At 35.1% G+C, this 26,945-nt stretch overlaps 1 protein-coding gene across 5 annotated transcripts; it reads left to right on the top strand.

The window, feature by feature from the left end:
* The first annotated feature begins 37 nt into the window (after window positions 1-37).
* ERLEC1 (endoplasmic reticulum lectin 1) lies at window positions 38-25,640 on the top strand. Of its 5 annotated transcripts, XM_081589638.1 has the most exons (15): window positions 38-390; window positions 5,061-5,615; window positions 6,565-6,669; window positions 8,089-8,169; window positions 8,662-8,739; window positions 8,872-8,935; window positions 9,742-9,776; window positions 11,821-12,044; window positions 12,137-12,266; window positions 18,406-18,567; window positions 19,229-19,288; window positions 22,106-22,230; window positions 23,657-23,734; window positions 24,042-24,117; window positions 25,052-25,640. In XM_081589638.1, exons 3-15 carry the CDS (start codon window positions 6,607-6,609, stop codon window positions 25,121-25,123), a joined length of 1,248 nt encoding a protein of 415 aa, XP_081445764.1. In that variant the 5' UTR covers window positions 38-390; window positions 5,061-5,615; window positions 6,565-6,606; the 3' UTR covers window positions 25,124-25,640. The 5 variants fall into 5 exon arrangements, with proteins under 5 accessions (XP_081445764.1, XP_081445761.1, XP_081445763.1 ...); XM_081589635.1 differs by lacking the exon at window positions 5,061-5,615; XM_081589637.1 differs by lacking the exons at window positions 5,061-5,615; window positions 18,406-18,567.
* Window positions 25,641-26,945: the final 1,305 nt, after the last annotated feature.

Here is a 26,945-nt window from a genome sequence, read left to right as displayed (position 1 = left end):
GGTCGGCGGCCCCGGATGTTGATACGCCACCTGCCCCGGAAACGGTGGCGGGAAGCCCAAGAGGGCGGGGGCTGCGTTGCCGGGCTCTCCGGAAGGAGACGTGGCGGCGGTTGGGCCCCGGGCTGCCTGGACGCTTGGTAGTCCCGCCGCCGCCTCCTCCTCCTCCACCTCCTCTCCTCTGTGGGCCGAGGAGGTTGTGGCGGCGGCTGGAGAACTCGGCGGCAGAGGATGGAGGAAGGAGGCGGCGGCGCGCGGAGTCTGCTCCCAGGCGGGCCGGTGTTATTGGTCCTCTGCGGTCTCCTGGAGGCGTCCGGAGGCGGCCGAGCGCTACCCCAGCTCAGCGATGACATACCTTTCCGAGTCAACTGGCCCGGCACCGAGTTCTCTCTGGTCAGTGCCCTTGCTAACCCGGTAGCCATCTCTCTTCTTCCTGACACTTAAGGGTTCGGCCCCTTCTCTAGGCATTGTACGCTTTTTTCCCCTAGAACCTCCTCTGCAGGCGTATGCCTCATTCCTAGTCCAAAGCTTCATTAACCCCACGTTCGTTCATTCATACAGCAAGTGCGTATCAAACACGTTCTGTGGATGTGCCTCCATGCCTACACATTTAGGATCCAGCGGTCACCTGTTCTCCCTTTTAAAGAAGTCTGTCTCCAGAGTTTACCAACACTCCCACCCTGTGGAAGCAGCTTTTCTAGAACCACGTCAGGCGCATCTGTTTTCTCTCTGGCAAGTCACTTGCAGCACTTCCTCCACCAGCAACCTTCTCTCCTTCAAGGAGTATTACACACACCCTTCCTACACAATCAGTTGTCCTGCGGATATGAGTTCCCTCTCTCATACTCGTTTTCTCTCTCGTATATGCACAGTATACATACACCGCACAGCTCTTACCTTCAAAGTTGTCTCTGAGAGAGGGCTGTTTGGCCAGTGAGATGTTAACGACACTATGCAGAATGTCCTTTACAGTTTTGATGTGTTATAACTGTTACTTAAGACTCCAGAACGTGAGATTTTATGGTCGGTTTTCCTACATTGAAAAACGTATTTATTTATAACCTCCAAGTAATGAGTATTTGCAGTCCTTCCTTTGGGAAGTGAACTTCCAAGAAGTCCTCCTATCCATTGTCGGCCAATAAAAAATAGGCTCTTGTGATACTTACCGTATGGTAATTAATTTATTTAAAATGGAAGTCAGGGAAAATGTAACAGCCCACCTGCCCCTGAGAAGTTGGTTTTTTTAATTCTTATTCCAATTATCTGCAGTCTTTCTACTTGGAAGACTATTTTAGTATATTGTTCTGTTACTATATCACTAAAACATGAATATGTGATACTATCATGTCAGCACAGAATGTCCCAGGATAAGGGATGTCGTCATTTCTACAACCCAGAGTTCTATTTGCTGGTGTTAGTTTTAGCTAATATTTCACACCTGGTTTGTTTCACCTTCTTCCTGTTTTCAGTTCTTTCATTCTGATAGTTCAGTGATTCTTTAAGTAGATATTTCTCTGGGAAGCCAATTTGTCTTTGCATTAATGCCAGGAAATATTTTTAATTAATTTTTATTGAAGTATAGTTGATTTACAATGTTGTGTTAGTTTCTGCTGTGCAACAAACTGAATCAGTTATACATATATGCTATATACATATATCCACTCTTTTTCAGATTCTGTTCCACTATAGGTCATTACAGAGCATTAAGGAGAGTTCCTAGTTCTATACAGTAGGTTTCTTATTCAGGAAATATTAATATATTAAAATATTTATATCAAAGTTTGTTATAAGTCAGATACAGCTTTGAGATGAGAATATTTTAGTCCAACTTCTGTGATTATTTCTGAAGAGCACACTAGGTATGAACTTGGCAAATGTTTAAAGAATGTGGTCATTAAAATTTTTTACTCTACATCAATGTGGGTTTTTTTTTTAATTAAAAAAGGCATGCTAATATGTGGCCCTAAAAATTTACTGACCTATATGCAGATGACCAAAACTAGCCTTTTTAGAAGTTATTACCAAATCATTCAGTTTTCTTTCTGGCACTGGTGTCTGCTGGCTGCAAAAGGTTATGGAAAAAGATCTCAATGTATGATGGAGCAACCTTTCCTATATCTTAACAATTTCATTTTGAAATTTTTTTTTAATTACTTTTCTTGGACAATAAAGCATAATCTAAGATGGGCTTGTTTGAAAATTTGGGAAGAATTTTTTTCCTTTTTTTTAAGTTTGAGTTATTTTGGGAAAAACCGAGACATTTTCCTATGCCTTAGCAAAAGGCCTATGGCCCTCCCTCAAAAATAAGCCTCAAGAACCATTATCATTGATCTTCTGATTTTTTTTAATATTTTCTTAATCTCAAGGCTTCACTTCCCTACTTTGTGTAATTGAAGCTACAGCCCTCCACACCTGGCACTGTCATTTTGTTTTATAGGCCAGTTGGATGGGCATTTGTGTGTAACTAAGCAGCTGTATGAACTAGGATAAAGATCTTTTATCTCTCTACCACCTGAAATTGAAAGGGACTAGATTAGGAGATCTCAGGTTTTCTTAATCTTTAAAACTCTTCTGTGCTTTATATTCTCTTGCCATTCAGATATATCAAAATGATACATCATCTTTCAAATTTACTTAGAAAAATCATCAAATGGCAAAAATGTATACATTTTTTAATGTTTCTGGTAATTAATGATGATGATATTCTTTCTTTACTGGTTTTTAGCAGTCAGTTTGGTTTTTGTGTGTATTTTCCTTCTGAAACATCATCTCTGTGTCGTTCAATTACTCATTACTTCACACAGAATTCATGAACGTCTCCAAAGGAAAACTGCAAAATAAGTCTAATTTTCTTTCAACTTGTTTTGCTAATACAGAAATGTATTCCCATTTGAAAACAAATGCTACGTTTGGGGAAAATGGTGACCATCTGCATGGTTTGAATCATGTCCTATATGTTAACAAGTTGTGCCATTGAGTTTATTTTACAGACTCTCCAGGATAGCTTTCTTTCTCATCCTCTGTCTTAATTCCTCCAGACTTGTGTCAAGCATTAGAAATTTCACCCTTGACAAGATACTTTTCAAGTTCCTTACTCTTGAAAACTACACCCCTCCTTGATTAGTCTCATTATATTAAAATCTGATTTTTATCAAATCGCTAATATTGCCTTTTACACTGGAAATACTTTTAAGGTGTCAAGTTGTATAAAGCAAGTTTTTTTAAACACTATCTGTGATTATGTGCCTTCGGAATCCAGTTTTTTAAGTAAAAACCTATTGTACAAAATCAAAAGGAAGCATTTTAGTTGATCAAAAAATTTTTTAACAAAAAAAATCACAAAAAGTTAACTTTTCTCCTGTAATTTCCATTATTAAAAAGTTGGGAAAATTTGTTAAAAATGTTTACTTTGTGATCCCAATAAGTGATACACTATTTCAGCAAAGTGTTTTCAGATAGAAGAAATGTTATTTGGTCTGTTCTATTGAAGAGGAAAGTAGCCTTTCCTAAACTAATGAAAAACAAATCTTTGCAGCAACAACAAATCTTCAAATAAGAATAGTGATGGTTTCTATTTCTGTTACCTTTTAGCTAAACCTTAAAAACAAGGAATGAATTTCATCATATAAACATAAAACGCAAGATTATAGTTTTAATTACAAAGAGAGAATTGTCTTTCTTTGCTGTGGTTCCAAACAAGCAGTTTCTTTTTCCATTGTTAGCATTATTCTGAACGTTTTAGTAAATGAGTCAGTATTGCTATTTAATCTAGTTCTGAACGTTAGATTGCAGGTACGTCACAAATAGAGAGGAATGCATTTAAGTCGTATGCTACTGTCCACCTTCACTGCAGTACAGGAATGATTTGACAAAACTTCAAGCCATCTATTGCTAGCTAAATGAATGTGAGTCATTCTTTGCACAACTCACCATCATATATTCTGACTATATCTGAAAAATACCAAAAGATAACAAATGTTATGTCTTAACAGCAGTTTGTTGGCTAAACTGAATAAATGTTTCTAAGGATCCCTTTATCATAAATTTGGCTTTGCAACTCTCACTTTCAAATCTCTTTAAATGTTTCTAAGGATCCCTTTATCATAAATTTGGCTTTGCAACTCTCACTTTCAAATCTCTTTGATTCCTGTCTTCACTTATAATGTTCTTTTAAATAAGGATCCTTAGTTATAGTCCAGGACACGACTGAAGCAACTTAACATGCAAGCACACACTGTATAGTAATCTAAGAAAATGTTAACCAAAGCTGATTCAAATATGTTAAAACAGTTAAGAGCACACAGAATATGGAACCAGTCTGCTATGTTTCTTCTCTGGGCTGTGCTGTTTACTAGCTGTGTTACCTTGGACAAATTATTTAAGCCCTGGGCTTCAGTTTCCTTTTCAGTGAAATGGGTACAATGCTTGTTTTGAGGTTTGATGAGATAATAATGTAAAGGGCTCAAATGGTACTGTCATATAGCTAATACAGTCAGTATTTACTGCTGTTTTTTGTTTTGCTTTATTATCTTGGGAAAACATCACCCTGATTTGTATTTATGTTTAAAGTTTCAAGTACTCAGTTTCGAGTACTACTGGTTTTATTATAGTTAAGAGTTGTTTTGTTAAATTGGGGAAAGAGTAGAGGTCTGTAATAAGGGTGGTTCTTTCATTACTAGAGATAGCCAAATAGTTTAGTGGTTTTACCTACTGTCAGAAGAGAAAAGAGAACTGAATTGCCACAGAATACTGCTCATAGACTTTGAAAACTTCTGCCTTAGTGGTGGTGTTGGTGGTAGTTTAGTCGCTAAGTCATGTCTGAGTCTGGTGACCCCATGGACTGTAGCCCACCAGGCTCCTCTGTCCATGGAATTCTCCAGGCAAGAATACTGGAGTGGGTTGTCATTTCCTTCTCCATCTGCCTTAGTAGTTAGTGACATATTTTCTGTCACAAAGCAGAGATTTCTTTTTTGTAAAATAATACCAGTTATAGTAATTGAAATGTTAATTTGAATTGTGTTGGTTCTTTTTGATTTGTGAATTTGTTTGGTTTTATACTGTAGAACTAAAGAGCCTCTTGATGAAGGTGAAGGAGAGTGAAAAAGTTGGCTTAAAGCTCAACGTTCAGAAAACTAAGATCATGGCATCTGGTCCCATCACTCCATGGGAAATAGATGGGGAAACAGTGGAAACAGTGTCAGACTTTACTTTTTTGGGCTCCAGAATCACTGCTGATGGTGACTGCAGCCATGAAATTAAAAGACGTTTACTCCTTGGAAGGAAGGTTATGGCCAACCTAGATAGCATGTTTAAAAGCAGAGACATTACTTTGCCAACAAAAGTCCGTCTAGTCAAGGCTATGGTTTTTCCAGTGGTCATGTATGGATGTGAGAGTTGGACGGTGAAGCAAGCTGAGCGCCGAAGAATTGATGCTTTTGAACTGTGGTGTTGGAGAAGACTCTCGAGAGTCCCTTGGACTGCAGGGAGATCCAATCAATCCATCCTGAAAGAGATCAATCCTGGGTGTTCATTGGAAGGTTTGATGTTGAAGCTGAAGCTCCAATACTTTGGCCACCTCATGCGAAGGGTTGACTCATTGGAAAAGACCCTAATGCTGGGTAGGATTGGGGGCGGGAGGAGAAGGGGACAACAGAGGATGAGATGGTTGGATGGCATCACCGACTCGATGAACATGGGTTTGGGTAGACTCCGGGAGTTGGTGACGGACGGAGAGGCCTGGCGTGCTGCAATTCATGGGGTCGCAGAGAGTCGGACACGACTGAGCGACTGAACTGAACTGAACTGAACTGATACTGTAGAACACTTAAAGGATAACCTTGTTGATATATACCATGAGTCAGCAAACTACACCTTTAGGCTGGCCCACTCCAAACTTGATTTCTATAAGGTTTTTTGGTTTATTCTTTTCTCAGAATACATCCATGCTTATTCATTTACATAATGCCTGTGTACTTACTTCCTACAATGGCATAGCTGAATAGTTGCGATAGAGACTATATGACCCACAAAGCCTAAAATATTTATTATCTGGACCTTTACAGGAAAAATTTGCTGACCCTTATACATACTAAAAAAGTTAAATTAGCACAGAGGACTCATAGTAATTTTTCTAAGTATTTTATCCATATATTACCCAAATATGAAAATTACTGCACTATCTTAGGTTCAGATGTCCCATCAAAAAGAATCGAGAGTATGTTTGTAAGGTGCTGTAGACTCTCTGGTAATAAGTATTCAGTGATGGTGTATCCGTGAACATTCACTGCCTCTAAATGCTTTTTAATCCATATTATAACTCCAGTCTGTTGCATTACTACTTTTATTTCCTTTTTTCCTTTATACTCCAAACTATATCTTTGTTCCTTTTTTTCTGTTACATTGTAACACCAGAATAAAGTCTGTTGTCTTCATTTTATCATTGAAAAATATGTAGACTTCTTTCCTGCCTTTGGAAGTAAATATGTTTGAAAATCCTCTGTTGAAATGATAAATTATAGTTCAGTTTAATCCGATAAAATAATGTACATTTTTTTGTTCTATTTCTAGCCTACAACTGGAGTTTTGTATAAAGAAGATAATTATGTCATCATGACAACTACACATAAAGAAAAATATAAATGCATTCTTCCCCTTGTGGCAAGTGGGGACGAGGTAAGTTTTTGTAAATACATTGATAATTCCTGTTGCCAAACATATTTATTTAAAACATTGCAACTGCATACTTTAAAATAAAATTGAGTGACAGGTTTCTCAATAATGCTGTCTTACCATAAAAATAGTAATCACATTATTCCTGAATTCTTAGATTATGTATATGTGACATTTTTATAAAGAACTGCTAGTAAATAAATTTGTAGGTACCTTGTACTTTCTCATTACCTTAGCTCATTCCCGTTTCTTCCTCCTAAAATGCGCTAACTGCCTCTTATCCATCCTTTAAGGCAATGACTTCTTTCAAGATGAAACAGAGGCAGCATGGTAAAATGGAAAGGACACCAGCCTAGGAGCCAGGAGGCTGAGGTATAGGCTATAGTTAGCTGTGGAATCTTGAACAAATTTGAAACTCAATTCTTCCACTCAATAAATTTTTTGAGCTAATTACAGAATATTTTCACAATCTCTAAAATGGAAGTATTAAACTCAGTGAGTGCTTTCTCAAGTTTTGTTCAGATTTAAGATCTGTGAAAGACAGCTATCTATTTCATTTTGTTTTAAACCTTAAGACACAAATACACACATACATAATTATACACATATTTATGGCATTCAAGTCTGAAATATAAAATTAGAAAACGGAGAAGTATCTTAAAACTTTCCAGTGTATTATGTAAGATTCAACTATTCGGAGGCTTTTATAGCTAGAAATTCTCAAGTAGGTGTATAAGAATTGTTCTGGAAACTGATACTCAGAAACCTTTTTCTAAGAGAAGGAAAAATTGAAGATTTTTCTATGGTCTGTATTTTATACTTCAGTTCTTTTTTTTAATTGGAGTATAGTTGGTTTACAGTGTTGTGTTAGTTTCAGTATATAGCAAAGTGAATCAGTTATATATTACATATATACATTCTTTTTTAGATTCTTTTCCCATATAGTCCATTACAGAGTATTGAGTAGAGTTCCCTGTGCTATACAGTAGGTCCTTACTATTAACAGTTATCTATCTTATATATAATAGTTTGTATGTGTCAGTTTTGATCCCCCAGTTTATCTCCCTCCCCCCCCTTTCCCCCGGTAACCATAAGTTTGTTTTCTACATCTGTGACTCGCTTTTTGGTAAATAAGTTCATTTGTACCATTTTTTTTAGATTCCACATATAAGCAATACCATATGATAGTTATCTTTCTCTGTGTGACTTCACTCAATATAGAAATCTCTAGGTCCATCCATGTTGCTGCATATATTTCAATTCTTTTGAAAGAAATGGCATGCCATAGGATCTTATTAAATCTTTTGACTTTTTTCCCCTTTTATTTCCAAGCATTTGTGTTTTGACCAATGAGTTAATAGCTAAACAGCAGAGTTGAAGAAAGCTCTCAAATAATGATATTAAACTCTAATTCTTTCATAGGAAGAAGAAAAGGATTATAAAGGCCCGAATCCAAGAGAGCTATTGGAGCCCCTATTTAAACAAAGCAGTTGCTCCTACAGAGTATGTATTTTATGTTCATTTGGTAGTTAGAAAATAAATTTCCAGCAGCCAATAAACCATTGAAAATTTAAATTCCTGTATAGTATTGTATATGTGGCAAATACCCAGTAATATCACTTATCGAATATATCACTTACCAAACTGCTTTGAATGTTTTTCAGATCAAAAGGAAACTTCTTTATATACAATTTTAATGAAAAGTGCTCATTGTTATCTTTAAGCTGTGTAGAAAATGGTCCCTTGGCCGGGTGTTTATTACAGACCCCACGTGTAGATCTATTTGCTTCACAGAATTTTTACATTTATCTAATTAGTGAAAACAATGAATAGGCTTCAGAAATTTCATATTTTCTGAGGCATAGTAATAACTTTCATTTAATGAAGGGTTATTCTAAATCTTGGGAGAAATCTACTCAGTTGCTTAAAATATGAAAAAGTAATTCAGTTGAGTTATGTGGCTTTTGTATGTTTAAATACATCCATCTCTCTTAGATTGAGTCTTATTGGACTTATGAAGTATGTCATGGAAAACACATTCGGCAGTACCATGAAGAGAAAGAAAGTGGTCAGGTATTTTTTTCTTCAAACCAAGAAATATGGAACATTATAAAATGAAAACTGTAATAATGAGATTTTTTTTAAGTTGTGTTCTTTAAAAATGATTTGCAAAATACTTACTACATTATTTTTTTTTTAATATAGAAAGTAAATATTCACGAGTACTACCTTGGAAATATGTTGGCTAAGAACCTTCTATCTGAAAAAGGTTTGTTTCTACAGAGTGATTTAGTAATAATGTTAGTATTTGGCTTAAAGTATATATTCAAATTGGAATTTAAAAGATCTTGTGGGAAGGACTTCTCTGATGGTCCAGTGGTTACAGACTCCACGCTTCCAGTGCAGGGGGCACAGGTTCAATCCCTGGTCAGGAAACTTGAGATCCCACATGCCACATGATGCAGCCAATCAATTTAAAAAAAAAAGTTCTTGTTGGAGACTTTATGAATTGTAAAACACTTAAATAAATTTCTAAACGATACCTTAGAAAACTTTTTCAAAGAGATCTTTTCATTATTTTTTGCTTTAACAATCGTTGCTTTTTTCTATCTATTAATAAATTTTTAAATCTGGTGAGATATACATGTCAGTGTTATATTTATATAGTGTTAGCTTTTGTTTGGTTTAAGCAAAGTCTTTATATATGGAAATATACATGTAGATCTATCCCTCAAATTATGAAATGTTTTTATTAATCTCTATTGTTCAAATTGGCCAACTCGTTTAAGACTAAACCTTTCAGTGAGATAAAAACATTTTAGAAGAAAACTTGTGACCAGTTTTTATGCCTCAAATAGAGTATTTCCTAGATAAAGATAAAATGATTAAATGACTGTTCTTTCAAAAGAAACCATTTCAAGAAAATTAGCTTAAAGTAGTAGGATAGAAATTATGTGTATGCATTGAGTCTTCTTTAGAAAGAAGTTTAAGGTTACAAATTGAAAACTTGTCGTTTTATGTCTTGTATATAAATTACCACTCATTATTTACACTTACTTTTGTATTAATCCACAGAACAAGAAGCAGAAGAAGAGGAAAAATCGAAAGAGGCAAGTGATAGTTGGTGATTTTTTACTCTGAACAGCTATTGTTAAACACGAATTTATGTAACTTAATTGACAGAATATAGCCAGGTGTTCTTTAACTGTCTATTAAATACCTCAAAGGATTTGGTCAAAGAAAATTTGCAATCTGTTAGGTTTTTCTGAAAAAGTTATCCTATATTGCTTTTATTTACTTTTAAGATCATACAAAAATAAATAAATTTATCAAAGATGTGTCTGGGAAAGTTTCTGTAACAGCATTATATCACTTCTGTGCTTAGTGGTGGTTCTTCCCCTCTATTTAACATTGCAAACAATTATAATAGGAGCTTTTACATTTTTTATCTGTTGTTTGAACCCCATCTCTTGTGGGTAAAACAGATAAACTGTATGTGTAAATAACAAGCTACCAGACGGCAAGCTTCTTAAAAGCAGGGACTGTCCTTTATCTCTTTACTCTGCAGGCTAAGTAGAGTGCCAGATATAATATAGGCCTTTCATGAATGTTTATTGAATCTGAATGCATAATTGATGACTGAAAAGTAGGATTGTTAAAAAAGAACAATTCCTTAGGGTGACTAATTACAATTTTAAGTGCCCCTGTGGTTTAAGGAATGATTTCTGAATCCCTAAAATTTCCATAAAGTTAAATAACTTACTGTTGGAGAATATTCCTACAAATGGTTTTATATCGTAATGATACTTTTATTAGAAGTAAAGTAAAATGGCAAAAAGTCTTACAAATTACTTACAAGGGGTGCCTGTAACTTAAAAAGGTGGCTTTGGGGGAATTGATTAGCTATGCATAGACACACATAGCATCGCTATTTTAAAAGGTTTTAATTTTACAGACTACCTTTGAGATAAAATATTTATCTCAAAATATTTTTGGTTCTGGAGGATAGCAAGATGGAAGTCAAAGTGTGAAATGATAAAGGAAGAGGAAGAAAAGGGTAAGGGAAGAAAACTCACATTTTTGAGCCCCAGTTTATAAGCCAGATGCTGTGCAAGACGTATAACAAAGAGTAATGCTCAATTCTCACTATAGCCTTTGAGTATGTATTATTATTCTGGTTTTATAAATGACAAGAACTGAAATTGGGTCAAAGTCATAAGGCCGGTGAATTCAGAGCTGGGATTTGAACCCAGGATTTTCTAATTCCAGACATTAGCATGAAAATAGCATACAAGAAACCTCAAAATATTTTTCTCTAGAATCTTTTATTTATTGCCTGTTTTGGATATAGCACTGACAGGGTACCAAAGTGATACAAGATAAGCTCCCTGCCTCCAAAGGGCTTGCTTGGAGATACCATTAACAACATCTTTTTAAAGCCCGTCCGTGTAATTTTTCTTGTGTTTGTTGATAAAAGTGTGGGAGCTAACTCCTTAATAATCTGTCTTCTAAGATGATCTCCTTTATTCCCCCATTCTGTAAAAATGTCTTCATTTGTCTTTTGTTGGCCTTGAATAGATTTACTTACGAGTTTATATGCTGAAAAGTGTGTCTGTTAATAACAGGAAAGAAGAGTAACCAGACTGATGAATCAGTGTAATATTTAGATTTCTGTTTTAGAAGATAGTATTAACTGTGTAGCCCCACTTTTTGACAAATCAAACTTCAGATTTCTAGAATCTAAATTCTAACACACGCATCCACTGAGGGTTTAGCGAAGAAAGCTCTGACAAGCCCAGTATAGGAAGTTTCTGTATTTTATCCTGGTCTCTTTCTTTGTAACTATTGAAGATAATTCATATTAATTATGTCTTTGTAATCCTTTATATAAGTGTACATCTTAATTTTAGCACTAAGTAAAAATTTCCTTTTATGCTGTATTAAATTAGCTCTGAAAATAAGTATATATTCAAGTAAGAATATGAACCAAAAGAACATTAGGAGAACTTATAGAAAATACAGAAGTGTTACCATTATATTAAATAAATGTTCATAAATAAAATGTAGTTTTCTTCCTTTCAGAATAAGTGCTTCTCCCATCCTCACCCCACATCTATTTCTAATGAAAAGTCTGTCTTATACTCTTTTTTTAAGATTCCCACTAAAAATATCGAAGGTCAGATGACACCCTACTATCCAGTGGGAATGGGAAATGGTACACCTTGTAGTTTGAAACAGAACCGGCCCAGATCAAGTACTGTGATGTACATATGTCATCCTGAATCTAAGCATGAAATTCTTTCAGTAGCTGAAGTTACAACTTGTGAATATGAAGTTGTCATTTTGACACCACTCTTGTGCAGTCATCCTAAATATAGGTAGGATGTGGATTTAATATTTTAAACATGAAATGCACACATGATTTAAAATGTTGTATGCTTAGCTTTAACACTTTGTTCTCACTGAACAGATTCAGAGCATCTCCTGTGAATGACATATTTTGCCAGTCACTACCAGGATCGCCATTTAAACCCCTCACCCTGAGACAGCTGGAACAACAGGAAGAAATACTAAGGGTGCCTTTTAGGAGAAACAAAGAGGTATGAGAATTATCTAACAGTATTTTCTCAGTGCTTCCTTTTACAAAAATCATAGCATATATCAGTATTTTAATGGTTTCTGTAGTATGGTAATAGTAATTTATTTTCCTGACTCAAAATTGTCAATTCCAATTCTTTTGATTTTAATTCTTTTCCTTATTCTAGTACTTCCCAGAAACTATTTTAGCATTTTCTTACACTCTTGATTCCATAATATTTTAAAGTTTGCCATCCTGTTCATTTCAGTTAAATTTAATTTTTCAGCTAGTTAACTGAACATCCCAGCTAAGCCTCTTAAAGAAAATAGACTACAACCCATCTCCTAATACTTTATTTATTCTTCAACTCATTGCTATTTATTATCAAACCATCATTCTATCATTCTCCTTAAATGATTCTTACTAAGAGCAACAGCTGTCTTTGGTTCTAAATTTGCTGGACATGTGTATAACTTGATCTTAGCTAAACATTTGAAGGTTGAACTTTTTCTCCTTTCTTTGCTTCAGTTCATTATCTCACTGGTTCTCTTCTCCTGTATGCTAGCTCTTTCTCTAATTCCTGCTTCTTAAAATGTTACAGTTCCTTAGTTCTGTTCACAGGTCCTTTCTCTCCTTGTTGGACATTGTCTCCTTAAGTAAGTTCATCCACGACCATTCTTTAAACTTCCATTTCCATGCCTGTGTATTATAAATATACATCAACAACCCTGACCTTTCTCCTGAACTCAAATCACAATCACAATTATTAACATGTATTGAATCTTTACTGAAGAAGGGAGTGGCTACCCACTCCAGTATTCTTGCCTGGGAAATTGCATGGACAGACAAGCCTGGCGGGCTACAGTACATGGGGTCGCAAAAGAGACATGACTTAGCAACTAAACAACAACAATTGAGTCCTTGCAGCTATTATCTAATCCTTACAACAGCATATAAGATGTATTGTTAACCACCTTAACAGGTTAGGGAACTGAGGTTCAGAGAGGGGAAGTGACAAGTGATGGGTTAGAGATTACAATCAAAGTCTGATTCTAGAATCTGTCCCTCTTAACCACTTGTCTCTACTGCTTCTCCCTTTTGATATGCCATCTTCCCTTCTCATCTGCTTATTGGATATATATACATTTTCAATTATCTCAGACTTACCTTTTTTTTTCCTCTTTCACACTGACACTTTTCTTGTCTTCCCCATTCCTTTTATTTTATTTTTTTTTAAAGCTTTAATTAGTTTATTTTCTATTTTTTAACTTGACAATATTGTATTTGTTTTGCCATACATTGACATGAATCCACCATGGGTGTACATGTTTTCGCCTTCCAGAACCCACCTTCTACCTCCCTCCCCACCCGATCCCTCCGGATCATCCCAGTGTACCAGCCCCGAGCACCCTGTATAATGAATGCATTGAACCTGGACTGGCAATTCATTTCACACGTGATAGTTTACATGCTTCCATGCCATTCTCCCATATCATCCCGCCCTCGCCCTCTCCCATAGAGTCCATAATACTGTTCTATTTCTCTGTGTCTCTTTTGATGTCTCACATACAGCGTTGTCTTTACCGATTGACTAAATACCATATATATGTGTTAGTATACTGTATTGGTGTTTTTCTTTCTGGCTTACTTCACTCGGTATAATAGGCTCCAGTTTCATCCACCTCATTAGAACTGATTCAAATGTATTCTTTTTAATGGCTGAGTAATATTCCATTGTGTATATGTACCACAGTTTCCTTATCCATTCATCTGCTGATGGGCATCTAAGCTGCTTCCATGTCCTGGCTATTATAAACAGTGCTGCGATGAACATTGGGGTACACGTGTCTCTTTCAAGTCTGGTTTCCTCAGTGTGTATGCCCAGCAGTGGGATTGCTGGGTCATATGGCAGTTCTATTTCCAGTTTTTTAAGGAATCTCCACACTGTTCTCCATAGTGGCTGTACTAGTGTGCATTCCCACCAACAGTGTAAGAGGGTTCCCTTTTCTCCACACCCTCTCCAGCATTTATTGCTTGTAGTCTTTTGGATAGCAGCCATTCTGACGGGCGTGAAATGGTACCTCATTGTGGTTTTGATTTGCATTCCTCTGATAATGAGTGATGTTGAGCATCTTTTCATGTGTTTGTTAGCCATCTGTATGTCTTCTTTGGAGAAATGTCTGTTTAGTTCTTTGGCCCACTTTTTGATTGGGTCATTTATTTTTCTGGAATTGAGCTGCAGGAGTTGCTTGTATATTTTTGAGATTAATTGTTTGTCCGTTGCTTCATTTGCTATTATTTTCTCCCATTCCGAGGGCTGTCTTTTCACCTTGCTTATAGTTTCCTTCATTGTGCAAAAGCTTTTAAGTTTAATTAGGTCCCATTTGTTTATTTTTGCTTATATTTCCAATATTCTCGGAGGTGGGTCATAGAGGATCCTGCTGTGGTTTATGTCAGAGAGTGTTTTGCCTATGTTTTCCTCTAGGAGTTTTATAGTTTCTGGTCTTACGTTTAGATCCTTAATCCATTTTGAGTTTATTTTTGTGTATGGTGTTAGAAAGTGTCCTAGTTTCATTCTTTTACAAGTGGTTGACCAGTTTTCCCAGCACCACTTGTTAAAGAGATTGTCTTTTCTCCATTGTATATTCTCGCCTCCTTTGTCAAAGATAAGGTGTCCATAGGTGCGTGGATTTATCTCTGGGCAAGCAGTGTGCTCTACTCAGTTGTCCAAGTCAGAAACCTGAGTCATTCTGCTTATCTCTCAATGCTATTAGTGTTATCCTCTGACTGCTTTTCAAACCTGTCTTTAGTTCAGAACCTCATCATTTCTTAAGACCTAAAACTAATCTCATCACACATCTTCCTTCTAATCCTTCCCACACAGCTGATAAAATGTCCTGTCTGAAATGAGCATTTGATAATTTATTTAAGCATTTGGTATTTAACGTGATCTGTACCTCAAGATGAAATTGTTATTCATACAATCATTTTATCAAAGAAGACTAGAAGACAATTCATGATCTAGCTTCAGCCTCATCTCTTTTCCATTCCCTTGATGCCAGTTATTTTAAACAACTTAAGCATTTCCTTAAAGTACCACATTCTTTCCAACCTCCTTGCCTGTGGATGTACTGTTTTCCCTCTTCTTCTGTTGTCTTCTCCCTTCCCTCCCTACACCTGATGAACTAATAGAAATTTGTCAGAGGTATGCTTGAAGATCTGCTTTCAGTGTCACTTTGTTTGCAAATGAACCAGGACTTCTAATGGCTTACCTGCATATGAGATCAGTATTTCCTCTTCTGTGAGCCTGTATTTTATTCAGCCCTCCGTTATAGCACTTACATGGCTAAAATATATTTGCTTGTTTTTCCTATGGTTCTTCATTAAAAGGGAGGGAAGATTTTTAAAATTTTCATTACTTGGAGTTTCCAGCTTCTTGTATGATATCTGGTATGCTGTTGATATTTAACAGTGGGTTAATTAACATTTAACTACAAGGCCTTTTTCTCCCCTTCCTCTTGAATACTTATTGTGAAAATATTGCCAGACTCTTGTGGATGTTGTGAACCCTGCCATTATGATAAGGAGGAAACATTATCTTGACTGTAATCTGCATTTGATTTGAAGTGCTGAATTGAAAGATTGGAAATGGAATTATTTTCTCATCTTCTTCTTGATAATGATTTCAGTACTGCCAAGTACTTAAAAGTCAGCCCCATCAAAATTCTTCACAAACCCAACTTTAATTATTCTTCAAGGAAGAAGTCCCAGTTTATTTTTCTTTTATGTGTTAAATCCACAAGTTGAGAAAAATTTTTGAAAAGCTATAGATGATAGTTATAATGCCACTCCAGTACTCTTGCCTGGAAAATCCCATGGATGGAGGAGCCTGGTAGGCTGCAGTCCATGGGGTAGCTAAGAGTCGGACACGACTGAGCGACTTCACTTTTCACGCATTGGAGAAGGAAATGGCAACCCACTCCAGTGTTCTTGCCTGGAGAATCCCAGGGACAGCGGAGCCTGGTGGGCTGCCGTCTATGGGGTCGCACAGAGTCGGACACGACTGAGGCGACTTAGCAGTAGCAGTATAATGCTTTCAAAATACCTAGCATCTTGATAGTACATGTTGTATATGAAATCTTAGGTAATAATGTGAGTAATTACTTAGAACTGGTCATCTTTATTTCAGAATAATTTTTTTTAGAAATTCAATTTATTACACAACTTTTTTTTAATTGATATTTGGTTTGCCTTTCAAGTATGAACTAAGCTTTACCATAAAGAATTTTTTTTAAACAAAATATTTATTTGGCTCTCCGATTGTTGTATCTGATTCTTTGCGACTCCTTGGCTATAGCCTGCCAGTCTCCTCTGTCCATGGGATTTCCCAGGCAAGAATGCTGGAGTGGGTTGCCATTTCCTTCTCTGGGGGATCTTCCCAATCCAGGGATTGAACCCACCTCTCCTGCATTGGCAAACAGATTCATTACCACTGAGCCACAGGGGAAGCCGTATGTTATTATACCACATTAATTTGGAAATTTCTGGATTTATTAATCTATTTTCTGAATTTCCAAACCCTGTTTCAAAAATTACTATCATCTTGCTTTTATTGGGGTAATTTTCCTTAAAATGAAAGTAGATGTTCTGTTCAAAAGAAACAATAATAAATGGTCATGTTTCTTCTTACCTCTTCCCCTTTCCTCAGCTACAGGTTTCACTGTGCAGTATTCTTTTCTTCACTAACCTTACTATAGGTCTCATGTAACTGCTTTAGTCTGTTAGACCTTAGCTTCTTATGAGTAGTAACTATGTCTCCTTCATTTTTAATACTCAGTATTTAAAATAGTGCCAGAAGCATAGTATAGGCTCTGAATGTAGAAAGAGCCTACATTCTATAAATGTAGAAAGAGCCATGTAAAATTCAAGGATTTAAAAAAAAAAAAAAACGATAAGGCATCTTGACAGTCTTTGTTCTTAACATTGAAGGAGAGAGAGGATAAGCTTATTGGTTTCCAACATAACCATCTAGTGATTCCTGTTATACAAGTTGAAAATAAGAAAAGAACCACAATTGGTCAATGGCAACTACAGTAACTACATACATTTTACTGTTTTAATTTTTTTTATTGTTATTTTATTCAGTTCATGGTATAGTCATTCATTCAGTTGTGGTCTAGATTGATTTCCTCTCTGCTCACTCTCAGTACCCAGATAACGTGCAGATTCTAAATCATTGACTTCTTTCATAACTGTCCTCTTCTCTCCACCCCACTTGTCACTCCCATACATTCGAGTCTCTTCATCTCTGGCCTGGGTTACTGAGCTCCTAACTTGACTCTCCATCTCCAGATTTGTTACTATCCCTTCTTCCCTGTGACTGCTAAAGTAATTACTTAAAAATCTGATCATACCATATCTTTGCTTAAAACCTAAAAGTTAATGTTCAGACTTAGCATTACATAGTTTTCCACTGTATAGTGCCTGCTTCTGTCTTTGGTTTTAACTGTCATACCTTACCACACATCTTTGCTCTTACCTCTTTCTCAGGTTCATGTCCACATACACACAACACATAACAGACCTTCACATAAGCCATAGATTATTAATGTTTTGTCAATTAAGCAAGGGTTTTCTCTTTGTGAAGTCTTTATGTTTCAATTCTTCATCAGAAACTATTTGAATCACCCATCCCTCTGTGAACCTATTCCCTGTACCCTTCCTTTATTACACCGCAGTTTGCTCCAGGGCAGCAACCAAGTCCTGCTACATTTGAATAATTGCAACTAACATTCATATTTGTTCCCACTTAGCCCTTGATTAGCCTGCTTATTATCCTTTCTTTATAGATAGTAATCACATTTTTTTAAACTAAATATAAAATCTAACAGATAGTGAAGTACTTAATAAGAATAATGAGACAAAACATACAAAATAGAAATTATCCCTGTATTGTTAAGAATGGTCACCATACCCCTAACTGGTAGATGGAACTAACACTTGACTAGAGCTTTCTCTATGCTATTAAGTGTTGTAGAATTCATTTTCTTAAAGCACATTAAAAATGAGTGAACAACTTTTATTTTCCAAATTTTCTGAAGTTAAAAAATAATAATTTAAGTCATACTGAAGCCTATAAATATGTGTTTGTTTAATTTTAGGAAGATTTGCAGTCAACTAAGGAAGAGAGATTTCCAACAATCCACAAACCCATTGCTGTTGGTTCTCAGCCAATGCTCACTGTTGGAACAACCCACATATCCAAACTGACAGATGACCAACTCATAAAAGAGTTCCTTAGTGGTTCCTACTGCTTTCACGGGGTGAGAAATAAACCTTCAGTTTAAGTATTTATCTTACAGCTTTCACTTTGTATGTTATTTATCAAGAGACATTAGCAGCACTGAAAAAGATTTTTTGTCTATAGAGAAATGGCAGGATTCTGGAGGCTTTCCAACAGACATTTCTCTGCATCTCACTATAAGGCATAGTCATTATATTCTCTTTACCTACAGGCTAAAACTTGACCTTTACTTGATTTTATATATATATATATATATATATATATATATTTAAATAAGTAATTCATGTGTGATTCTGACTAATTGCTAGACTGGGCACCAGTGATTGTGTAGCCTATATTTTGGTTATAAGCCAACATTGGCTTATTTAAAACTTGCGCTAATATCTGCAAAGGTGGAATTTTGCCTCTGACTCAGAGCTTCAGTGGAAAATATGCTTATAAGTAGAATTTTCATTTTACTTTATTTTACCAAGAGAGTTATTCTCTGTATGTCCAGAGAATAGTAATTTTTAATTAGTAATTTGTTTATTAGTAATTTTTAATTGTGATTTTCAACCATATTATTGCTAGTACAGTTTTTTTAATTACATATATGTCCATTACTATCATGTGGCAATATTGAGACAGACCCTGGTACCCCTTTCTCTGTACTGAAACTTGATCTGTTTCCTTTCCTGTAGGGTGTTGGTTGGTGGAAATATGAATTCTGCTATGGCAAACACGTACATCAATACCATGAGGTATGGCACAGCATTTATATCATTCTATCACTAAATGGTTTAAAGTTTCAAAAATCTTTTGTGGAAAAATAGAGGAGTGGGATTGGTGTTACTTTTAAATATGCTGCTGCTGCTGCTGCTGCTGCTAAGTCGCTTCAGTCGTGTCCGACTCTGTGCGACCCCATAGATGGCAGCCCACCAGGCTCCACCGTCCCTGGGATTCTCCAGGCAAGAATACTGGAGTGGGTTGCCGTTTCCTTCTCCAGTGCATGAAAGGGAAAAGTGAAAGTGAAGTCACTCAGTCGTCCGACTCTTAACGACCCCATGGACTGTAGCCCACCAGGCTCCTCCGTCTATGGGATTTTCCAGGCAAGAGTACTAGAGTGGAGTGCCATTGCCTTCTCTGATGATTTTAATATGGAAATTTTCAACAAAACATCTCTAAATTCTGGGAAATGGAAAGCTTGTCATTAGTCAAGACTACATCAGTCATCTTAAAGTAACTTTGTTTATTAACTACTCAGATTCTTGCGTTACTGTCAGTCTGGAAGAATAATACAGTACTGTGACTAACCTCTTCAGCTTTGGCTAAGAAATCAGTCATTTTATAACTCATATTTAAGAAAGTGAATGGTAAGATAGAATGTTGTCACTAGTGTCAGTAAAATAGGATAAATACAGCAAATTTCTCAGCTAAAAGAAGATAACATGATCCAAAGATTAACTACTCTTTATTTACTTATAGTGTCATAAATCAGTATTCTCTCACACTGGAGTCAAAGCTGCTTAAATTCTGAAGTTCAACCCCAAATAGTTTTATTTGTACTTTGTTTAGTAAGGTAAACTACTAGACCCTGAAGACAAACATTAATATTAATAAATATTGATTTGGTTTTTTTAAAAGGCTCTTTATTCCCCAAAATAAATAACAACTGGTAATTAGAAAATACTGTATTTGCCCTCCTGAGATGTTTTGAGCTGATCTTAAATTCCATGATGGATCATATCAGGAAAGATCAACTTACTTTCCACATTTAAATCACTCTAAATGTATGTGGGTTCTGTAAACTAGGACTTTTTTTTCTTCCATTAAGCCTGAGATGTCCCATTTCATCATGCTTTCCTCTTATTCCTGCTGCTTTGTAGATGTTTTACTTATTTTTTAATAACATTTATTAATACAAAAAAGATAAAGTACCATCTATGTACAGTCCAGATAATACCCACTGGTTTGTTTTTTTTTAATTAAAGGAATATATATTATATTCAGAATATATATTATATTCTGGAATATTCTATATTCCAGAAATATAGAATAGGATGAAAAGTAAAATTCTCCTCCACTATTGTCCCATTTTTCAAAAGTAACAGCTGTTAACATTTTCTTAGTTAACAACCAAAAGGGAAAAAAAATGCATATACATAAATGTTGATATAACCTTTTTATTTATACAGACTGGATATACTGAATGCACTTGTTCTTTTCACCTAGTATCTTGGAGATCTTTCCATGTCAGCAACAACTGATTTCATTTTTTTCAGCAGGTACAGAGAATTATGTCTAGACACACAGTGTATTAATTAGATCTCTATTGATGATCTTTGAGTTATTTCCAGTTTCTGTTGTGATAGCATCTTAGTGAACATTTTTAAATAGTTGCATTTGTACACATATCTAGAAATGTACTTGATGGGTCAAATATATGCATACTGAACAGTTGCCTCCAAAGGTTGGATCGTTTACATTTCCATTAATAATGACTGTTTTCCTGTACACTTGCCAACAGTAGGTTTTATCAAACTTACTTTAACTAAGGTAATATAACCTAGAACTTTTTGAGGAACTCTGGTAGGAACTTTGGGGTATAGAAAAATAATAGTAGCTAACAAGCATAGTACTCACTGTATACCAGGCATTATTCTAAGTACTTTACACATATTAACTCATGTAATGCTCATAAGAGATGAGTATTGTTAGTCTAAGATAAAGAAACTGAAGCAAAGATTTAGTAACTTGCCTAAAATCACATAGGTAGTAAATGGTGAAACCAGAATTCAAACCCAGACAGTCTCTATATCCAACCTCTTATTAAACAGTTTGCTCTGCCAGTCTAATACTTATCTATCTAGGAATTTACAGTGTGGTCGCCAAAAGAATGTTTAATGGCTCTGTCTTTTCCACCAGGCAGTAAGCTCCACTCTACAGTGGCTATGCCTTTTTGCCTCTGTAAGGGTTTTTAATTCTACTCATCAGATGTATATTAGTACCCAGCATGGTCCCTAGCATAAAATATAAAGAAAAAAAGGAAGACAGGAAGGAAAGAAAAATGAGAGAAAAGGAAGAAGTCCACGTAAAGAGCAGTATAGGGTGCATCATGTCAAATGAATAATATGGAAACTAGTATAATGAGTAAGAGATAGAGGCCAGAGATTTAAGTAGGAATCACAGTAGTATGTAGTTATAGTATCTAGGTATAAGAGATTAAACTCTTAGTTGAGGGATGAGATGCTGGCAATAGACTAATAGAAGAGTGAAGCCAAGAACATCTCCAGGAAAGTGACAGGATTGATAAATGTAGAGTGAAAGGCAATAGAGTCAAAAATAACTACATCTGGACCTAACCTGACTAAGAAGTGCCAGTTTCATAGTGCATAGAAACAAGAAGTAAAGAATAATGAGCTCAAATTTCTCCTCATCAAGTTTGACTAACATTATTACATCTAAACATAGATATCCAGTGTGCAGTTGAAGGTAAGTTCTGTAGCTTATAGGCCCTCAGCATAAATGTCACCTTGATGTCAAACATTCATTGTCAAAAATATTTTTTCATATATTAGGACAAGGATAGTGGGAAAACCTCTGTGGTTGTGGGGACATGGAACCAAGAAGAACATATTGAATGGGCTAAGAAGAATACTGCTAGAGCCTATCACCTTCAAGACGATGGTACCCAGACAGTCAGGTAAATACTAACTTTATTTATCTCTGGATCTTAGAATATTTAAAACTCAGAATACTGGAAAACGTTAATTTAAAATAAAATCTTTTTGTTATTTTTTTTCTGGGACATTTTTTAGGTTAGTTTTTTTGAGAGGAAACAACACAGTGTAATAGTTAAGAGGAGTTTCTGAAGTCAGATACCCTGGATTCAAACACTGGCAATTCACCTACTACCCTGGGCAAATAACATAGTCTTCGCAAGCCTCACTTTTCATGTCTAGTAGTATTTGCCTCAGAGAATTGTTATGACATTTAAATGAGGTAATTGGTGTAAAGTGTAGTGCCTGGCAATTGCATGCAATAAACTTTGACTACTTCCTTTGACAGTGTTGGTGTTAGTAACACTGCTGCAATTCCAGGTATTAGGTCTAACCCTGTTATAAAGCATTTTACCCCTTATGTATAATCTTCACCTCTTTAAGTTACTTAATTCTATTTAAATATACTCCAGCATTCTCCTTTGTTATTTAACCATTGTGCAGTAATGGTTGAAAATAGTTAAACAATGTTTTTTTGAAAAACTACCTCAACATCTCTTTGGGCTATTAGGTATATCTTGTTATAGCAGAAGGAAATTAGTCTCTTCTTCCCCAAGAATAACTAAGCTTTAGCTTTTCTTATAGTCCATTACCCAGTGAATTTTAAATCATTCATTCTTTTTCCTTCTCAGATGTTAACTTTGTCCTTCCTAGCACAGATAGTATTGAGAGACTCTGTTTTCAGAATGTACTGACTTCTTAGACTGACCAAAATCAAAATTAGCAAAGTTAAGAGATAGGCATTTAAGTATTAATATACTAAACAGATCAATTTTTTAAATGTTTATATTTTTCAAGTGAAAGTAGCTCATGGTATCATTTGCAACAAGTATTGAAGCACAGAAGTATGAGGCTAGCAAAATTAAAGCTTTTGTTTAGTTCCTGCTCTTTGGAATTTATAGCTTAGCATAGTCTTTACCTTCATATTCCTGCATTACAGTATTTTAAGGAGTGCAGCTGAATGGAGGGTAGGAAGAAGGGAAAACTGACAAAGCAAACAGTATTCAGGGCAGGGGAAAAGAAGAGCTGGGGAAGTGGTTAACTTTAAAAGAAAACTTTTTAAAAAGCAGTTTAACCTTAACTATTTGTATACAAGTAAATAATATGCAAGCTGAAGATCATTCTTATTAATTAAACCACTAAGAAGTGTCTCAATTTGATATTCTATAGAACCTGAAAGACTTTTCTCTGTGACATAACCTTAAAATATTTATTTTTAAGGAATATAGTTAGACTTTTTTACTTAATGCAAAATTGAGCCCTCTAACCATCTTCTCACCCTACCCATTAAAGTTACTCTGAATGAATGAAGTTCTAGTTTAATAAAACTTGTTTGTTTTTCTGACTCAGGATGGTGTCACATTTTTATGGAAATGGAGATATTTGTGATATTACTGACAAACCAAGACAGGTGACTGTAAAACTAAAGTAAGTTAGACCATCAAATCATGCTCTATGTCTTTCTCTTTAATTTGCTTCCTATGGGCAAAAGTTTATATAAGATATAATTATGGATAATTATATTTATTAGTAATATGAATTTCTCACAAAATAGTTTTATTATAAGATAGTAAAATCATAATTGTAATTGTTATTATTTTAATAGTTATTGTCGAATTAGACTATTTCAATTATTAATTGTACAGAACCACTTACAAGATATTTTTATCCTTGAAAAGAAAAAAAAATAATTTTGTGTGGTTTGGGCAATACCTTAAAGTACTCTCTGTTTTAGGTGTAAAGAATCAGATTCTCCTCATGCTGTCACTGTATATATGCTAGAGCCTCACTCTTGTCAGTATATCCTTGGGGTAAGTGGAAAACTAATACTCAGGAATTCAGTTTGGGGCCACATTTTAATGTTTAGCATTAAATCTAGAAAGGACATTCACTAGTCTCCAGAATTTAATATAGCCCTCATACCACCTCTGTAAAAATTGACATCTTTTTTATTGAGGTATAATTTATAAAATTTTTTTAAATGCAAAGTTCTTAAGTGTTGAGTCTGAGTTTTGGAAAAATTTTGCCAATCATCTATTTCTGGGACTCTGATTAAAACATGCTAATTTCAAGTTGTCCCCAAATCTTCTTTTATCTTATTCTTACTTTTTTCTTGTGTCAGTTTGGGTCACATCATTTGTATTGAATTATCTTCAAGTTCATTGATTCTTTCCTCTGCTGTGTCCTGTCCACCTCTTTGAATGACTTTATCTCTGCTATATTTTTCATTTCTAACATTCCTCTTCAGCTTTTTTTTTTTATGGTTTTATTTTCTCTGTTAAAATCCCCCATCTATTCACACGTGTTGTCTATGTTTTCCACTTATTTCCTCTTAATTTCCTCCATTATATTTATTATCATTATCTGATAATTTTAACACCTGGCCCATCTTTGACTTATATTTTTCTTTACCTTTTTCTTGAATGGTGCAAATGATTATTTTGCTATATTTTTCTACATTTTGTTATGTAAGACCTATGTATTTCTCTCTTATTCTTACCCTTCTTTTCTTTCTTATGTCTTTTATTTAAAGATAAAAATAACTACTTACCTATCTAGCATTTTATATGGGTGACTAAAAATTGTTTTCTAAAAAATTCACTTTGTAGAAATAACATTGGATGATTTATCCAAAAGAAGGACACGTATACATTTACCAAATTTATATGTAGTCATTCAACAGAATACTGAATAAAGTATTCAGCTTAGCAACTTTAAAATGGTTTTATTGTTGTTGTTCTTTAGGTTGAATCTCCAGTGATCTGTAAAATCTTAGATACAGCAGATGAAAATGGACTTCTTTCTCTCCCCAACTAAAGGATAACAAAGTTCAGGGGAAAAAAACCATTGAAAGTCACGATGATTATCTGACCATTCTCCTGTTACAGAGCTCTCAGTCATTGGACCTCATATAAAGGATTGTATAAAAGGACTCTCAACCACTTTGTGAATATATATGTGTATATAAGAGGTTATTGATAAACTTCTAAGGCAGACATTTGTCTCACCTTTTTCATTTTTGTTGTGTCTTAGGAACTGATTGTGTGTCTTTCTTTGCTTGGATAATGTGATTCCAAAATAAATCATGTCCAAGCAATTTAGAGTTCATCCTAATGAAATGTCATATAATTGTTGTACCTATTGAAAGTTTTTAAATAATAGATTTATTATGTAAATTATATATAGCTAGTAGATAATGAAGAAAGAAATTGGTAGGAGGTTGTTTAAATGAGAGACTGTTAAATATGTAAATTCTAGTGCCTGAAATCCTTTCAGCAAAGTTTTATTTAGCACCTGCTCTCTACCAGATATTAAACTAGAAACTGGGCACACAGTGAAGCCTCATGTGTAAATTTCCTTTTCCTCCATAAACTTCAAGAGACTCTTAGTGCAATAGATTGCTTCTCTTTCAGAACTTTTATATATTTCTATCTATATCATATCTCCTTGACATGAGTGTGTTTTTCCCCCAAAATATGTACCTGGTATTGACAGTAAATAATTCTTATCTTTTGACTTAGAATGATTTATCTTAACAAAGCACACTGTGCTGGCTGTCCTTTGTACTTGCCTACTATATACTACAGATTTTAGTTCTGGACAACTTTACGGCACAGTATCTACTTTAAAGTGAATAAACTGTCCACAAGTAGTGTTGTCATGTAGTCAGTGGCAGATTATTCGATTTCTTTATTTTCTCCATTACTCTGTTTCACACATCATCCTGTTGTATTTTGGGCATACATGTCTAAATAAGGACCGAAAACCAGCCGTAAAATTTTTTACTTTTCTTCCTTTTCAGCAGTCTGGTCAAAGATATTTTAGTTTGAGAAAAGGTGAATACAGTTGACTATTGGAAGGCTTTCCGTACGTTTTGGTAGTAGGAAGCAGCACACACAGTATAGCATGTATTTTGAATCCACACTTAGGTCCAGATACTCTCTTTGACTTACTAACTATGTGATCCTGGACAGAGCAGTTAACCATTTCCAGCCTCGCTTCCTCTTTTGTAGAGACTGCTTATTACTTCATAAGGTGGTTGTATCAGTGTATTAATTTTCTCTATTTTTAAAAAGCCTAGCCCCAATACTTGACACCAGTTTCCCAATAAGTGTTAGTTTATTTTCCTAATACTTCCCTTGTCTCCTACTGACATAATAAGATCAGAGACCAAAGCCATTAAAATGTATTTCTTTAATAAATTATAAAATTTATTATATCAATTAAGACAAACAGATTTACCTTCTCATTTATATTATAGGTATAAGAGGAGAGAGTTAGAATTGTGAAAGGTTAGTGTCAAAAAAACACTTTGAGGATATTTAAGCCGAACTCTTTATTTTGTGAGAGCAGGGGAAAAAAAAAATTCTGAAAAACTGTTATTAGAATTGTTTACTACAGAAGATTCTTAAAAATAGAAGTCATAATAAAAATTGTTAGTCTTCTGTTTTGACTAACAGCTTAAACTGCTTTGAGAGGTGCACTAGACCAGGTATCTCCATAACTCTTGTATTAAAATCTCGGGTCCCCTATCAGTAGTCTGAAATCTTTTGATCTCTTAATTGTTTGTTGCTACCTCAATCATGCAGCCATTCTTCCATGTAAGTGGGCTGAATTCCTAATAGGAAGGAAAAGGGGC

Source organism: Giraffa tippelskirchi, chromosome 4 (assembly GCF_054371585.1).
Source record: "Giraffa tippelskirchi isolate mGirTip1 chromosome 4, T2T-mGirTip1v1.2.pri, whole genome shotgun sequence".
Classification (NCBI taxonomy): Eukaryota; Metazoa; Chordata; class Mammalia; order Artiodactyla; family Giraffidae; genus Giraffa; species Giraffa tippelskirchi.
This window is presented reverse-complemented; position numbering and strand designations above follow the sequence as displayed.

Coding starts and splice junctions, on each gene's coding strand:
- ERLEC1 (XM_081589635.1), top strand. CDS start 229: ATGGAGGAAGGAGGCGGCGGCGCGCGGAGTCTGCTCCCAGGCGGGCCG. Junction 9,777..11,820: donor AAGAGGAAAAATCGAAAGAG/GCAAGTGATAGT, acceptor TCTTTTTTTAAG/ATTCCCACTAAAAATATCGA. Junction 24,118..25,051: donor CTTGTCAGTATATCCTTGGG/GTAAGTGGAAAA, acceptor GTTGTTCTTTAG/GTTGAATCTCCAGTGATCTG.